Consider the following 15,475-nt stretch of genomic DNA (forward strand, 5'->3'; position numbering starts at 1 on the left):
CCTTTTCACTTCCTTGTGATTTTGTCTCCATGTTGAGAGGTCGATCAATAAGTTCAGAGAGACTTCCTGTTGAACGCATCACGTTTACGTGACCTGTGAACATCTGTGAACATCTGCGATGTCACCACGGATCTGAAACTGGAGCAGAGAAACAGCAGATTTTGGAGACTCTTTAACGCGCCTGAATCACAGCCAAGTGTTTCTGAGCCCACGCGGTGATTTCCACTCCAGAATCGTAGCTTCAACACGTTTCTCGCCTGTTTGCAACGCGCTGTGAGCGGGCGTGTTGGAGAGCCCCGTTGTCATGGCAACACGGTTCAGGTTGTGTTCTCTGGGTTTCAACAGACGCAGCGACAGACAGGAAACTGAAACAAACTCACAAAGAGGGAAGAAGAAAGCACACGGACTAAATACAGCAGGGAGGGAAGGACAACGAGGGACAGGTGACACTAATCAGGGGGCGGGGCCAACAATCATACAAAGGACAGGAAGTGAAACAAGACAGCAGAAAGGAAGTTCGAACCAGAACAGAACCTCAGAAGGTCCCGGTGGAACTCATTGTTGACAGTCTGACTCTGGGGGACGAATTCACGGTGACACAAAGAAAACCCACCTGGTGTCTCCTGATGTGACACGCCTTCTTTGGTCTCGGACAGTGAAGCTCCGCCCCTCTTGAAACGTGATGTCATCAGAACAGCTCGCCGGCTCGTCGCTTCATCGCCGTCAGACTTTCTGAAGACTTTCAAAGTTTCTCTGTTGAACATTTACAGAGTTTGACACAAAAAAAAAACAGCTGTGAATCTGTCGTGGAAATCACTGCATGGGCTCAGGAACACTCGGTGTTAAGTCTGCTCACGTTAACGTGTGGAACTCGGCGACGATGTTGAACTCTGACTACTTCCTCGTGGAGGTCGTTGCTCCGCGTGCATCACCGCGCTGCGTTCAGGAACCCTCTGAACTTATCGATGGTCTCTGATGTCCGATGTTTGATGAAAGTATCGGCAGGTGTTTGAGTCCGGCGTGGAGCGCCGTGGCCTGATGATGATGAGCTGAGTGTGTGTGATGGCGTTGTGTTTTGACCATCCCTGTATGTCGTTTCCCTTCACATCCTCCTCTCTGTCCGCCCAGAAGAGGAAGAGAGAGGTGAGACTCCGTTCAGCAGAAACCTCGGCTTTGCATCAGTCTTCATTTTGGCTGCAGTTTCAGACTTTCTTTTAATACTCTGACTAAAATGTTGAGACGCGTTAGAAACATTTTAGTCGCCTTCCTGCAGCTCCGGCCTCGTCGGTGGCGGCCGACCCGACGATGTTACAAACACTCGTAGGATTTTGTTTCTCCGCCCTCAGATCGCCGTGTGGGTGCACGTTCCTCCGAATCATAAGTACACGAGCGCTAACGAGCTTTAAGCTCCACCCACCTGGGCGTCTGAGGCGGTGAAAGCAAGCGCTACCTGTGGTTTGTAAGTCCGGTTCGGGTCCGCTCGGTGAAGATGAAACCCGGAGAACCTTCTAGCGTAGCTTCTCTCCCACTAATTAAAGCTTTTTAGTGCTCACACGTAGCTGCTTGTTAGCTGCTTGTTAGCTGCTTGTCGTCCTCTGAAAACACGGTTAGTGAAAATAAATGATGATCAGCAGCTTGCTAACATTAATATGGCTATTCTTAATTATACTGCTTCAGCTAGCCTCTTATTATTATTATTATTATTAATCCTAGAGGATCTATGCTCAGGCTCCACCACACTAATGGTTTTTTTTCTTTTTAAAATGCATAAATGTCGATTTCAAACCCTTAAAACGACTTTAGAAAACTTTTTCCAGCTCAAGATTTTACGCTTTAAAACCTTCTGAGAATATTTATACTTTGTTCTCGACGCTTTTTTAGTGGAAAGTTGTTTCTTTCTTTTTCCAGAATTACATTATTTTCCGACCAGGATCATTTCCTTTAAAATCATTTTGTGGGAACGTTCTTAAAATATTTTTAATCCTACTTTTGATGAGAACAAAAGGAAAACTGCTCTTCTCACCTGCACGACTCTCAGCCCCATTTTTCATATTTAATTATCTTCTGAAGTGAGTAATGACTAAAAAATAATGAATGTAAATTTAAAATCAACTCAGAAGCCTTTAAAACCACAGAAGACCAGATTCTGTTAAAACCTGGTTTCTGTTTAAAAATGCTTCATAATTAATGAGATCAACAGAAAACATGTCAGTTTATTTAATGCAGTTTTACATAAAACAGTAATAGTGTACATTATGAAATATTAATAATAGTAATTGTAATAGTTTTAATAATAATAATAATGCAGACAGATGGAATATAATTTCGATGTGACCTGTGTTGCGACGTCGCCCTCCACCTCAGTGGGCGGAGCTTCTGCCTCTGCAGCCTGCACGTATGAATGTGCTGCTTCCCCTCTGCTTGGACCCCCCCCCCCCCCCAGTCCAGCTGCACCTGTACAGGTGTGTTCAGAAACAGAAGACTTCCTCCTCATCATCAGTTAATAACAATAAGCCTGACGCGACCCCCCCCCCCCCGCCCACCTCCCTCCAGAGCTCAGCAGCGTCAGTCTGAATGGTTGAACCTTCGTTTATCAGGTGATGTTTGAACTCAGGTGTGACCCCCCACTGCGTTCTCCACCTCCCCCCCTCCCCCCTCAGGTCCTGGAGGCCTGGAAGAATCTGCTGGAGGCGGCGGAGGGCCGGCGGGTGAAGCTGGTCGACACCGCAGACAAGTTCCGCTTCTTCAGCATGGTGCGCGACCTGATGCTGTGGATGGAGGACGTCATCCGCCTGATCGAGGCCCAGGAGAAGCCCAGGTACGTTCTCACTGCGTCACGGCGCCACAGCGACAGGAAGTATGGATATTCTGTGATGTCGATGGATGAATATCCCTGACGTGGTCTGTCGCTGGTCTTCAGGGACGTGTCGTCCGTGGAGCTGCTGATGAACAACCATCAGGGCATCAAGGCCGAGATCGACGCCCGCAACGACAGCTTCACCGCCTGCATCGAGCTGGGGAAGGCGCTGCTGGCCAGGAAGCACTACGCTGCAGAGGAGGTGGGGAGCAGCACGATCAGGCCCAATTCATTTGGTTTGGTTTGATTTGACTTGATTTTGTTATTTTATGGTATTTTATTTCATTTCGTTTTGTTTTGTTTGATCCGTTGTGGTGAGATTTGAATCCTCGGTGGAGAAAGTCAGTCTGACCACGTAAACACAAACATAAAGGTGTTTTTTTTTAAAGCAGAATGACGAAAGAAAAACATACATATTGATGTTTAAATGTGACTTTAGTCTTTATTTTCAACTGCAGTTTCTATTTAAAAGTCTCACGTGGTTTCCTGAAATGTACAAATTAGTTTTAAGGGTTTAGGGTTTCAAATGATTTTTAAGATGTTTGTGATGTTTTTCACTGTTTGTTTATTTATTCTTTGTCCAAACTTCATGCAGACGTTTGTCATCAGCTTGTTTTCCTGTTTCGTTCCCGCAGATTAAAGAAAAGTTGTTACAGTTGACGGACAAGAGGAAAGACATGATTGACAAGTGGGAGGACCGATGGGAGTGGCTGAGACTGGGTGAGACGTCCCCTTCACTTCCTCCGTTACACTCACGGGGTTAAATGATGAGAGTGTGTGTAGTTTAACCTGTGTGTGTGTGTGTGTGTGTGTGTGTGTGTGTGTGTGTGTGTGTGTGTGTGTGTGTGTGTGTGTGTGTGTGTGTGTGTGTGTGTGTGTGTGTGTGTGTGTGTTCAGTCCTGGAGGTGCACCAGTTCTCCCGGGACGCCGGCGTGGCCGAGGCCTGGCTGCTGGGTCAGGAGCCCTACCTGTCCGGCAGGGACATGGGACAGAACGTGGACGAGGTGGAGAAGCTCATCAAACGTCACGAGGCCTTCGAGAAGTCCGCCGCCACCTGGGAGGAGCGCTTCGCCGCGCTGGAGAGGCTGACGACGGTGAGGACGAGGAGGAGGATGAAGAGTCGGGTTCTAGTAAACAGGAGGCTGACGGTGTGTTTGTTCTCCAGATGGAGTTACTGGAAGTGAGAAGAACGCAAGAGGAAGAAGAGAGGAGGAGACAACCTGCCGCCGCAGAGGCTCCGCCCACAGACGATGCAGCAAAGTAATACAGGAAGCACGGAAACATTACAACTCACTGATATTATGTTAATGAACATGTGTTTAATGTTAATGTGGGAATCATTATCGTGAAGGAAGAAGGTGAAAGAGTCAAGCGATCGCAGCAGGTTTCATTTAGATGAAGTTTTGATGTCCTCAAATGTTTTGTTTTGTTGGACCAACAGTCTAAAAGCCCAAAATTCTCAGTTTACCATGAAATACTCTATTTAAACTATTTCTATTTTTATTGTTTGATAGTTCTTTTTTTTGGTGGTTTTTTAAATTTTTATTTATATATTCTTGTTATGTTAGGGAGGACCAGCAAAGTTAAGAATTTAATTTTACGGTGTTATCCCGCTTTTATTCTTTCATGACATTCAAATTATCTTAAATAATCTCTTAAATAAAACAGATAAAAACAAACAATCTCGAGGCTTAAAGACGGCAGTTTTCCTGGATTTTAATGACTCATCGATTCATTAAAGAGAAACGAGAGCAAAGAGAAAAAAGAAGAAAGTTCATGACCTCATCAGATGCAGGAACTATTTTATCAGCAGTGAAATGACTCTTTGTGCCTTTGTGTCTCTGACTCGTTGTGTCTTTGTGTCTCTGACTCGTTGTGTCTTTGTGTCTCTGACTCGTTGTGTGTCTACAGGGAGGGAGGGCCGGTGTCTCAGAACGGGCTGCCGTCCGACCAGGAGTCTCCCCGGGTTAGTTACCGCTCACCTGCCTACCAGAAATACAGCAACACCCTGCAGAGCCGCAGGACCACCGCTGCACCCTGATGACACACACACACACACACACACACACACACACACACACACACACACACACACACACACACACACACACACACACACACACACACACACACACACACAGGTTAACCTTTGACCTCCCAGAGAACACAGCTCTATTGTTTGCCCCTTATTGATTAATCGTGTTTTATTTTAAAATCGTAACGACTTCAGCTTCACAGATTTCACGTTTGATTTAGTTTGAGATTTTACTTTAATTCCTTCTAACGAGAGGCTTCGAGATCACAAGAATAACTTCTGTAAAGCAACAGGACTGATTTACGCCGCGGTGGAAGAGATCCCGCCTCCACCGAAGTGGTTTTGTTTCCTGAGCTCAGCTTCATTTTAAATGATTTGTTCTTTCAAACATCTGCAGTGTGACGAGCTTTTAGTCTTTGTACTGTCCACTTTTAGTTTGTTTAATTTGTCTTTCACAAGTAAATCTTAAATTCTTACTGTTTTATTTCCTAAAACTTATCTAACATTCCCTTTTTGTACTTTATTTGTTCAGTGAAAGAAAGTAAAAAATAGACTTGAAGAACTCTTTAAATCACAAATTACCAGATTAGTGGAAAACACAAGTCATGTAAACAGGAAGTGATGTTTGCATTTTGTGTGTGTGTGTGTGTGTGTGTGTGTGTGTGTGTGTGTGTGTGTGTGTGTGTGTGTGTGTGTGTGTGTGTGTGTGTGTGTGTGTGTGTGTGTGTGTGTGTGTGTGTGTGTGTGTGTGGTTAAATGTTGAACGGGACAACAAACACACACACAGTACGTTCACAACCACAAAGCAGCAGCTGGTTTTATCCACTCTTCCTCCTCCTCATCCTCCTCCTCCTCCTCTTCCTCCCTCCTTCTCCTTCAGCCCGACCCTCCCGTCATCCTCTCCCCTCAGCTGCTCATGTTTCTGCTCTTGTACGTCATCATTTATAAACTCACCCTGTGGAACATCAACACCTGAGATCCTCGACATATTAATAATAAATAAATAAATATATCCCTCAGTGGTCACACAGCAACGTCACAAAGAGAAATCTAGATATTTATTCATTAACGTAAATCACAGCATCATCAGCGTATTGAGAGATTCGGTAAAACGAAATGAGAAAAATACTCCATTGATTAATAAACAAATCATTAAAACGTAATTTATAATACAGATTCACAGTCATATTCAGAGAAATGATGTCTTACTCTTATTGTCTTAAAATAAAAGATGTCAAATGCCTTTAATGTTTAATTTGATCATTAAAACTTCACATCATCTTTGAGATATAGAACATGTGTTCTCATGTAAATCACAGCATCATCAGCACATTGAGAGACACAAGAAATAAGATGAGAGACGAAAGAACAGAACCGAGGTTATGATACATCTTCATCTTCATCTTCAAGTAGAAACAAACCATTTCTTACATACAATCTCTTTAATCCATTTTCTAAATCATTCCACAGTTCCATGTAAAACTGATGCGTTAATAATCGCTCCCACCACACGTCCGGCTGTGTGTGTGTGTGTGTGTGTGTGTGTGTGTGTGTGTGTGTGTGTGTGTGTGTGTGTGTGTGTGTGTGTGTGTGTGTGTGTGTGTGTTATTGTGTGTCTCCTCCATCCTTCAGTTTTACTCCCCCAGCTCTCCTCATTATATTATATTTATTCAGTTATGTTCCATGTTGTCGTGAGTCTGTTGTTGTCGCGGTTCACTGTTAACGTCTTTCTTCATGTTTCTGACTAACACGTCCTCCAATAAACCGTCAGCATCAATCATCCCTCCGACCCGCTCTGGTTCGTCTCTGTGTTTCTCTCCATACCGTCTTCATGTTTTTCTTTTATGCATGTTGTCACCATTATTATCATTTCAGTTCCTGTTGATGTTTCTTCATCTCATTGTTCTTCACTAGTTTTCATCCTGGAGTTTTACTTTGTGAAACTTCTGATCCGATCATCGTTCAGATGTCATCAGCTGGAGCAGTTCTTCATATTCTTTGATCGTTTGTTTCCCTCCAGGAAATCCTGCCGTCCTAATATTTATCGCAACTTTAGGAGATCTCTGCAATATTTGAGGGAGTTTGAAATTTGGCAAAACTCCTTACATTTTTCAGTAAAAACTGTCGTGAACTTCAATAAATAATCGTTAAAACTATGTACACTTCATATTCAGAGAAATCATGTCAAATGCCTTTAACTTTAGTTTGATCATTAAAAGTTGATGTCGTCTCTGCGTATTAAACCAAACACAAATGTTGAGACACAAGAACTTCAATATCTGTGATGCGCAGCAGCATTATTATCACAGGAAGTCATTATATATTATTATTTATCAGGTAGTTGATAAAAAGAAAATGCAACTTTTTCTGGCAATTTTTGTGCAAAAAACTCATTTTAAATTCCACAAATGACATTTTTGAGAAAATCCGCCACAAAATTGAACATTTTATATCCTAACAAGTAAAATAAAACTGGAGTGATTAGTACAATAGAATAATTGTATGAAATGACACATTTCTTTAAAACATTTTTGTATTCCAGCACAAACAAACATTTCAGTGTTCTGTTCTGTTGTTTCTAGAAACATGAGAAGTTACAGATACGTTTAAATTCAAAGGTTCAAACGGGCGTTTTTAGAAAAGAGAAAAAGGTCTTTGGGGTCCGTGGAGCTGCTCAGCGAATCACTGCTGTCACAACGTTTTAAGGTTCAAGAGTCTGAACTGGTGTCAGGTTTTAATAGAAGCTTTAATAAAACACTCAGAACCGATCCGACCGTCACCGAGATTTAAACTGAAGCTCTGAGGTCCAGTTGAGATCCAATAAAAGCCCACCGGACCGGACCGGACGGACCGGATCGGTCCGGGTCTGCAGTTAGAGCTCCGTGGATCCTCCTCGCCTCCCGTCCGGCCCTCGAAGAGCTCCGTCCGGTAACGAGCCTGGGTGGAGTGGGTGTGGTGTGGAACTATCAAACCTGCTGATACTCACCACCAAGCAATTCTCCCATGATTGTTTGAGATTTTATTTGGTGTGCCGTCTCGTCCTCGTCTGTCCTCACGCTGTCCTCACGCTGCCCTCCGTGTTGTGTGTTCTGGAGTGGTGCTGTGATCATGCATGTCATGAAACACGTGATCAGTGCATGTTGGGACCGCGTTCCCGCTCAACAACGTACGATGTTCCTCTAAAGAGGAAATCCGGCTGAGCTCACGCTGAATGCTAAAACACTGAAAAGCTCAACGTGAGGACGGAGACGACGTCGGTGGTTTGATGGACTGAAGACTCCAGCGTCTCGGTTTAGATCATTTCAGATGTTGTAGATTATGTCAGACGGTGAGAATTTAAGATATTGAAATGTAAAACTGTCAAACGTTTAAATATTAGCTTTGATTTTAGGTTGATTTATTGGATGGAGTTACTTTGTTGGCGTTTACGAATAATTAAAAAAAAAAAAACCCGCAACGCTTTGTTTATTAGCAGAAAATTATTTCGTAACTTTTGATAATCAGGTCAGTCATTTTCAAGTAAACAAAAACGTTTTTCTCTTTTAGATATTTTACAGGATATTTTTGCATCTTTAGGACCGTTTTGAACTTCTTCCACTCATCGATGAATCGAGGAAATAATTGTCAAATTAACCAATAATGAAATCATCATCAGTTAAAACAGGACATTCAGCTGTTGGGTTAAAGTTAGTTAACTGGGTCCGTTTCATGGTGTTGAGGTCACGTTGAGGACTTTAAACATGATGCTTTCCTCGACTGATCTTTCAGTTTACGTCTCATTTATTTCAGGTGTTGAGTTGAAGGTTTGTTTGTTTTAACCAGATTGAAAGTGAAATCCTGAGATTGTTCTGTGCTCTGCATGCTGCCGCTCCGATTACTGATCAAAGCTTCTGAGTGTCTGCGGGACGGATCCGTCCCTCCTCTTCCTCCTCTGACTCCTCCTCTTCCTCCTCCGCCTCCAGGAGAACATCGACGGGGGCGAGGCGGTGAACGGCGTGTCGGAGCCCAGCCCCTCGGGGTCTCCCGGGGCGTCTCGCAAGGGCAAAGCCAGCCAGGCGGCGACGCTGCCGGCCAAGAGCCAGCCGGACGCTCCGACGTCCCAGCTGGAGGCCTTCCTGCACCGCAAGCACGAGTGGGAGGGGCATAACAAGAAGGCGTCGAGCAGGTACGGGTCGTGGCGACGGCGTTAAGACGTGTCGGCGACGCAGCGGCGATGACCTGGACTCTCTCCGTGTCCCCGCAGGTCGTGGCACAACGTGTACTGTGTGATCAACCAGCAGGAGATGGGCTTCTACAAGGACCAGAAGAGCGCCAGCCAGGGAATCCCGTATCACAGCGAGATCCCCGTCAGCCTGCGGGACGCCGTCTGCGAGGTGGCGCTGGACTACAAGAAGAAGAAGCACGTCTTCAAGCTCAAGTGGGTGTCGTGACGACGGAAACTCTCGCTGCTCGTTTTCAGTTTACAAAGATGTGAATTAATACGTCTAATTAATAATGCGAGGTAACTTCTGTACAAAAGAAAATCTAAATATGAATTTATATGCTTTAACTTCCACAGAATCACTGACGGGAATGAGTATCTCTTCCAAGCCAAAGATGACGTAAGTATTCAAAAATGTGTTTTAGTGGATGGTGATGAAAGTCCTCAGTCTTCCAGTAATACGTCTATATTTGTTTTATCAATTGTAAAGTTAAAGATTGTTCAACTCGTCGTTTTAAAAAGGTTTTATTTTGTTTTGTTCTGTATGAAGTCGGGATGCTGAGTAAAATGTAAATATAAAAGAATTTGATGATTTTCAAATCCATTAAACCCATTTAAATTTAGAAACGGAGAAGTGTTGTTGTTTTCTGATAAATATCTTCTCATTGTGAATCTGATGTCAGCAACACGTCTCTAAAGTTGTTCCAGGATGATGTTCACCACTGAGCTGCATCAACTCTTCTTTTAACAACACTCTGGAAACCTTTGGGAACTGAGGAGACCAGTTTCTGGAGTTTTGAAAGTGAAATGTGGTCCCAGGATTTCAACCGCTCAACAGTTCAGGGTCTCCTTGGTCCTCCTTTGTTTTCAACAGTCTGGAAACAAAGTCGTACTTTTTAGCCCTAACGGATCCTTTATTACATTTTCATTAACTTAGAAGACATAGAAATGTATTTTATTTAAATTCTTGGTCTTTATTTATTAATTATTTATTAAACATGTTAAACAGTAAGAGTTTATAACAGTATTTTGTTATTTGCCTCCTCCTCCTCCTCCTCCTCCTCTTCCTCCCCCAGGAGGAGATGAACACGTGGATCTCGGCCATCTCAGCCGCTGTGTCGGGCGACAGGTCGGAGGTGACGCCCAGCAGCCATAGCACGCCCGCCCCCGCTGCACGCGCTCAGACGCTGCCGGCCTCCGTCGCCACGGCGACCGCCGAGTCCAGCCCGGGCAAACGAGAGAAAGACAAGGAGAAACGCTTCAGTCTGTTCAGCAAGAAGAAGTAGAAGCTCCTACTCTTCCCCCTCCTCCTCCTCCTCCTCCTCCCCCCTCCGGGCTGTTCGGGGTCGCTCCTCATCATCGATCGATCTTCGGTCACATATTTGTTGAAGATGTCCGCGTCAGCTGACCGGCGGGTCGATTCCGAGTCCGTTCGTAGCAGCTGATCCTCAGAAGAAGAATTAACTGAATAATTTAGTTTATTTAATCACAGCTGTTCTAATAATGAAATAACATTTAAATATAATAATTATTCTACGAGGTTTTTGAACTCCTTTATTGATCAGCTGCTACATCAGACCGCGTCCCAAACAGCCCTCCCTCCTCCTCCTCCTCCTCCTCCTCCTCCTCCTCCTCCTCCTCCTCCTCTTCCTCTTCCTCTCAAAGCGTGACTCCAGCATGCAAGCTCCGAGCCAAAACTCTCCACTCTGTGCCTATCAACCGTCCGGTCCGGCTCAGAGCTCCAGTTCAGCTCCAACTCTCCACCTCCGTTCACCTTTTGTAAGATAAGGAGCAGGAAGAACAAAAACAGACAGACGTCAGCTGCCGTCGTGAAGATTGAAGCCAGAGTTTGCCGCTGAACAACACCACCGCCACCACGATGTAGAGGAGGTCCCACTTCCTTCTTCTTGTGTTTTTCTATCTCCTGCTGTTCTGTCATCGTCCCGGCTGCCTTCTGTGGGTCGTGTTCACCCGTCGTCTCACTTTCTGGTTTTGTTTTGGTTTCGTTCTTTTTTTTGTGGAAGTTGTAGTTAGTTTCCCGTTCGGGTCCGACCTCAGTGGGTTTTTTGCGAGGCCTTTGCCTTTGCGAGATGACGTGTATCCCTCTGTAGCGGGGAAACCTGAGACCACGGTGGGGTGATCCTCTGAAATTACACCTTTCTGAAGCTGCAGAATCATGTGAAAAAAGATAAGTGCTAAAAGCTCTGAATTATTCTGCTTTTCTGTCGGTCAGATTTAATAAAAACCTGTGAAAAGCGAGTCGGCCGCGGCGCCGGCTGCTTCCTGCAGAGCGGCTGTAATTCAGAGCGTCGCCCTGCGGTGCTTTGAACTGTATGTATAACTTGTGTATAACAAACTGTTAAAAGATAAACCTGTGTTTAATTAATCACCTGTTATTACTAATAAGACCTACCGACCGTAATAAGCTTCATTTGAGTCTAACGTTCTTTAGCTAACGATGTGTACGCTCTAAAAACGAAGGAGCCGTCGAGGCGCCAACGGCTCGACGGGAACAAACAGCTGAGAATGTTTGTTTGTTTCTTTTTCTACTTCCCCAAACATTTCCTTCTTCCTCCTCCTCCTTCGTACGTTTCTGTTCTCCCCTCCTGTTTTTCTGTTTCCACGGTTACGCTAAGCTGTCTTAAGGTTTATTAGGGAGGCGTAGATGTACTATAAAAAAAACTAAAAATTACTTTAAGCATCGCTGTTAAGTGGACGAGTCGGTTCTACAAAGCATTTACTGGAAGTGAGTAACGTTGCAGAATAATGGTCGCTTGCTTGTTGGCTTCAGCACTCCTGTTTTTTTTAAGATTTCCGAGTTAAACCGCCGCCGACCTCCGAAGTGAAATCTGTCAAGCTGTTTTTTAGCTACGGAAGCTCTTTAATGACAAAGTAGAAATCTGAGCTGAACGCTTTCTGAAGTTTAAAAATTTCAAGACGTAATCAAAGTTAGAAGCGAAGTGGAAGATACTTTTATTAATTACAAAACAACTCCTAATTTTATATATTTATTCCTTAAACTTTGCTCCTAAATCTCAGATTTGTAAAATGTATTTCACATGTAAAATATTGTACATGCCGGCGTCCACACACCAGGGGGCGCTGCACTCTGAGGTTAACGGCAAAATTATAACGTTTATTAGAAGTCTCACGTCTTATAAACTAAACAGACAATTTTTTATTACTGATTAATTGTTTGATCCATAAAACATCAGCGATCAGTAAAAATTGTCCATCGTAACATCTTTTTTTGACAAATCAACGATATAAATACAGAACATGTTTAATTTACTTTGATAGAAGATGGAAAAACTACTTTATTAATCAAATTGGCAATTCATTTTCCTGTAACTACTTTTTACAGCTGTAAATTTGTCCACCATCATTCACTGATTTTCAACTATTTGAAAAGTTTTCCTTTAAAACAATTTTTTTTTTTTTGCCACCAAATAATTTACAATCAGGCAAAATTTTTAGTTCTGGATGAATTTTATCATCATGAATTGAATCTCAAACTGATTAAAGATTGAAGCAGCTTGAAGTGGGCGTGGCCTGTGGAAGCAGGTCCCCCCCCCACCCCGCCCCCCACCCCGTTGTCTGAAAAGGTGAGTTTAGATTTCAAACTTTACTCTCAAGTCCTGTTTGTTTTAATTTTTTTGTAATTTTGTCACTAACGAACTTCCGTAGCTGCGAGGAAATGTGGCCTGCGTGATTCCCCAGAGAGCAGCAGGTGGGTGCGTTTGTTTCTCCACGGCTGGTGCAGGGTTCAGGCGGGTGGAGTCACTCGGTGATCGGCTCTCAAACGGTTCCTGTTTTCTTTTCTCTTTCCTTTTTTTTTTTTCTTTTTCTTCATGCTACCTTCTCTGGCGGTTTGATAAATATAGTGTGCATTCCTCTGTCACTGTAACCATAGTAACGAGATATTTCTTCATATTGCACAATCAATAATGCCACGATGGGGGGGCGGGCGGGCGGGGTGGGCGGGGCCTGGGGTTTGTAGGTGAGGTAGTCGATGTGATGTGGACCGGGGGGGTCACTGCTAGTTGGATCTGCACCTGTAGATTTCTCCCCATCTCTGTTACATACATGCAAAAAGCCATTAAAATGCTTTTAAAACGAAGCGACTCTCTTTGTTCTTTCAGAGGTCAGAGGTCAGGTGTAAGTACAAGATATCGACCGTCAGCGAGCTGCAGACACTGATTGCACAGCGGGCTGCAGGGATTTATCAGGATTACAAGCTGCATGCTGAGAATCTGATTCAACACGAACACACTGATACTGAACCTCCACCCAGCAGCTCGGTCAGAAAAACATTCATACGTCAAAAACATACAAATTCAACATATGAACAAACTGTTTTCTAGTTATATTTCATTTTCAGTTTTTCACAACCTTTAAGTATTTTCCTTTAAGTAAATTGATAGAAATAGTAATTAAAGCTTGATATTTAAAATATATCTTGTATATTTTATCAGTAGTAACTTGTGAACTCAAGAATTCAAGTCAAAAGTGTACGAAACACAAAACAAGTGTGAAAGTAGAAAGAAATATCTGAAAATATTGACAAAAACCGTTGAAACACTTAAACAAAAACTAAAAAAATATAATCAATAATATTGAAATAGGTGGCAAAAAAGTGAGCTGAGAATAATTGATCGATGGAATTAGTTTAAGGTCAGATACACTGAAAAAAGTAAAACAAACTGCAACAGCTGAAAATTATTGTTTTTTTCATTTAAATGAAAAAGGTCATTTATTTTTATGTTTGAACCTTTTTTTTTATTTTGATACGACAAACTGGCAACAGGACACATTACGTAAATGTCCAAAATTTTGATTCATTTCTTACATTTTTTTTAAAGTCAGCCAACGTTTAATTTTTTTACGTGAAAGTAGTTGAAACATCAACAGTTGAAATAGTGAACAGAAACTAAAGGATCAATAACTGAAACAGGTTCATTCAATATTAACACAAAAATATATTTGACAACAGGAAAATTAAAAAAGTACTTTTAAATACTTCAGGTGCATTTTACTGATTATACTACTTTTACTTCAGTGAGGTTTTAAAAGCAGCACGTTTACTTGTAGTAAAGTAAAACTTTCTACTGAAGTAAAGGACCTGAGCACTTCCTCCTCCTGAGTTATTCGCTGTCTGTTTGTAGTTTGGCCACAGGGTGGCGCTGCAGACTGCAGGACGGTCAGAGATCAGCTGAACAAAAACCTGAAACTTAAACGTGGAGGTCGGATTTAATTAAGAAATCTAAACTTTAATCCAAATAAAACTGAGATTCAAACCAGGTTTTCAGGTCATTTCAGTGTATTTTAGTTTAAACTGACCGTTAAATGTTCGAGGATCCAACTGATTTATATATCTGCATGAAAACAGTCATTAACATAGAAATATATACAGATGTATATATGTGTTTTATATTAAAGGGAATCTACTGAAATCTTTATTATAGAACTTTAAGTATGACATTTTCTGTCGGTTGTTGTCAAAATCTTTCAGATTAACATATAAAAGTCCTGAAGTTTAAATGTCCACATGATGCACCTGCTTTTTAACATGTCAAATTTAAATTCTTTAAATGCTGAGAAAATAACAGCGGATTTTGTTTTTAACTCTGAATTCGGTTTTAATGTTTAAATTATAATTTTTTTTTCCTCACACAACATATTTTATGAGTTTATAACACGTTTTTGTTTTTTTGTTTTTTAACTTGCTTTTGGTTTTTCAGCTCTTTTTATTCCCTTTTTTTGTCGTTTTGCACCAGTTTCTTTTATTTTGTAATATTTTTCTGCACGTTTTTTACTTTTTAAAAATGTGACTTAATCAATTTCCTGCTACTGAAATTGATTTTATTATAAAATATCATTTTACATAAATCACGGTCACTTTCTCTCCTCCACTTTCGCCATCCAGCACCTTGGACAGCTCCTCCCTCACTGCTGCTGGGATTTGTAGTTAAATACTCCTCTCTGATTTATAAAAAAAACTCGTGAATAATTTTAATCGTAGAAAAAAAAACACGTACTCCCACAGTGCTTTGCGGCTGCGCGTCCTCTCCAGAGGAGCAGGGGTGTTTTCTCTCCGTGCGTCGTGGTTACCTCCCCAAACCGAGCCGAGAAAAGCGCGCGACAAATCACCACAGTGAGGGCGGAAGCGTGGAGAATAGCCCTTCAAAATAAAACCCGGAATATGAAGCTCATTAGGTTAGGTTATGTTAGGTAGTTACTTTATTAATCCCAGAGGGGAAATTTTTTCGCTACAGCAGCATACAGAAGCAATAAGATAATAATAGAACAATAGAATAGAATAGAATATTGGAAAAGCAATAAAATAGCAGTAAAAAATATAAAATATAAAATGCACAGTATA

General features: G+C 42.3%; 1 protein-coding gene across 5 annotated transcripts in view; it reads left to right on the forward strand.

Moving 5' to 3' along the window:
- The window catches only part of LOC138627169 (spectrin beta chain, non-erythrocytic 1-like), an 88,805-nt gene extending 75,592 nt beyond the window's left edge, over nucleotides 1-13,213 (forward strand). For 3 of the 5 annotated variants that reach the window (XM_069709321.1, XM_069709318.1, XM_069709320.1), the window contains 11 exons: nucleotides 1,129-1,143; nucleotides 2,661-2,818; nucleotides 2,921-3,059; nucleotides 3,493-3,577; nucleotides 3,755-3,951; nucleotides 4,023-4,117; nucleotides 4,769-4,823; nucleotides 8,855-9,057; nucleotides 9,136-9,309; nucleotides 9,451-9,493; nucleotides 10,170-13,213. In XM_069709321.1, the coding sequence (XP_069565422.1) occupies nucleotides 1,129-1,143; nucleotides 2,661-2,818; nucleotides 2,921-3,059; nucleotides 3,493-3,577; nucleotides 3,755-3,951; nucleotides 4,023-4,117; nucleotides 4,769-4,823; nucleotides 8,855-9,057; nucleotides 9,136-9,309; nucleotides 9,451-9,493; nucleotides 10,170-10,379 (1,374 nt within the window). In that variant the 3' untranslated portion in view covers nucleotides 10,380-13,213. The remainder of the gene's footprint in view (nucleotides 1-1,128; nucleotides 1,144-2,660; nucleotides 2,819-2,920; nucleotides 3,060-3,492; nucleotides 3,578-3,754; nucleotides 3,952-4,022; nucleotides 4,118-4,768; nucleotides 4,824-8,854; nucleotides 9,058-9,135; nucleotides 9,310-9,450; nucleotides 9,494-10,169) is intronic. The other 2 variants (XM_069709322.1, XM_069709319.1) reach the window with 1 other exon arrangement.
- Nucleotides 13,214-15,475: the final 2,262 nt, after the last annotated feature.

Source organism: Brachyistius frenatus, unplaced genomic scaffold (genome assembly GCF_029030835.1).
Source record: "Brachyistius frenatus isolate BFR_SWC_R1_liver_20210118 unplaced genomic scaffold, ASM2903083v1 Contig_82, whole genome shotgun sequence".
Classification (NCBI taxonomy): domain Eukaryota; kingdom Metazoa; phylum Chordata; class Actinopteri; family Embiotocidae; genus Brachyistius; species Brachyistius frenatus.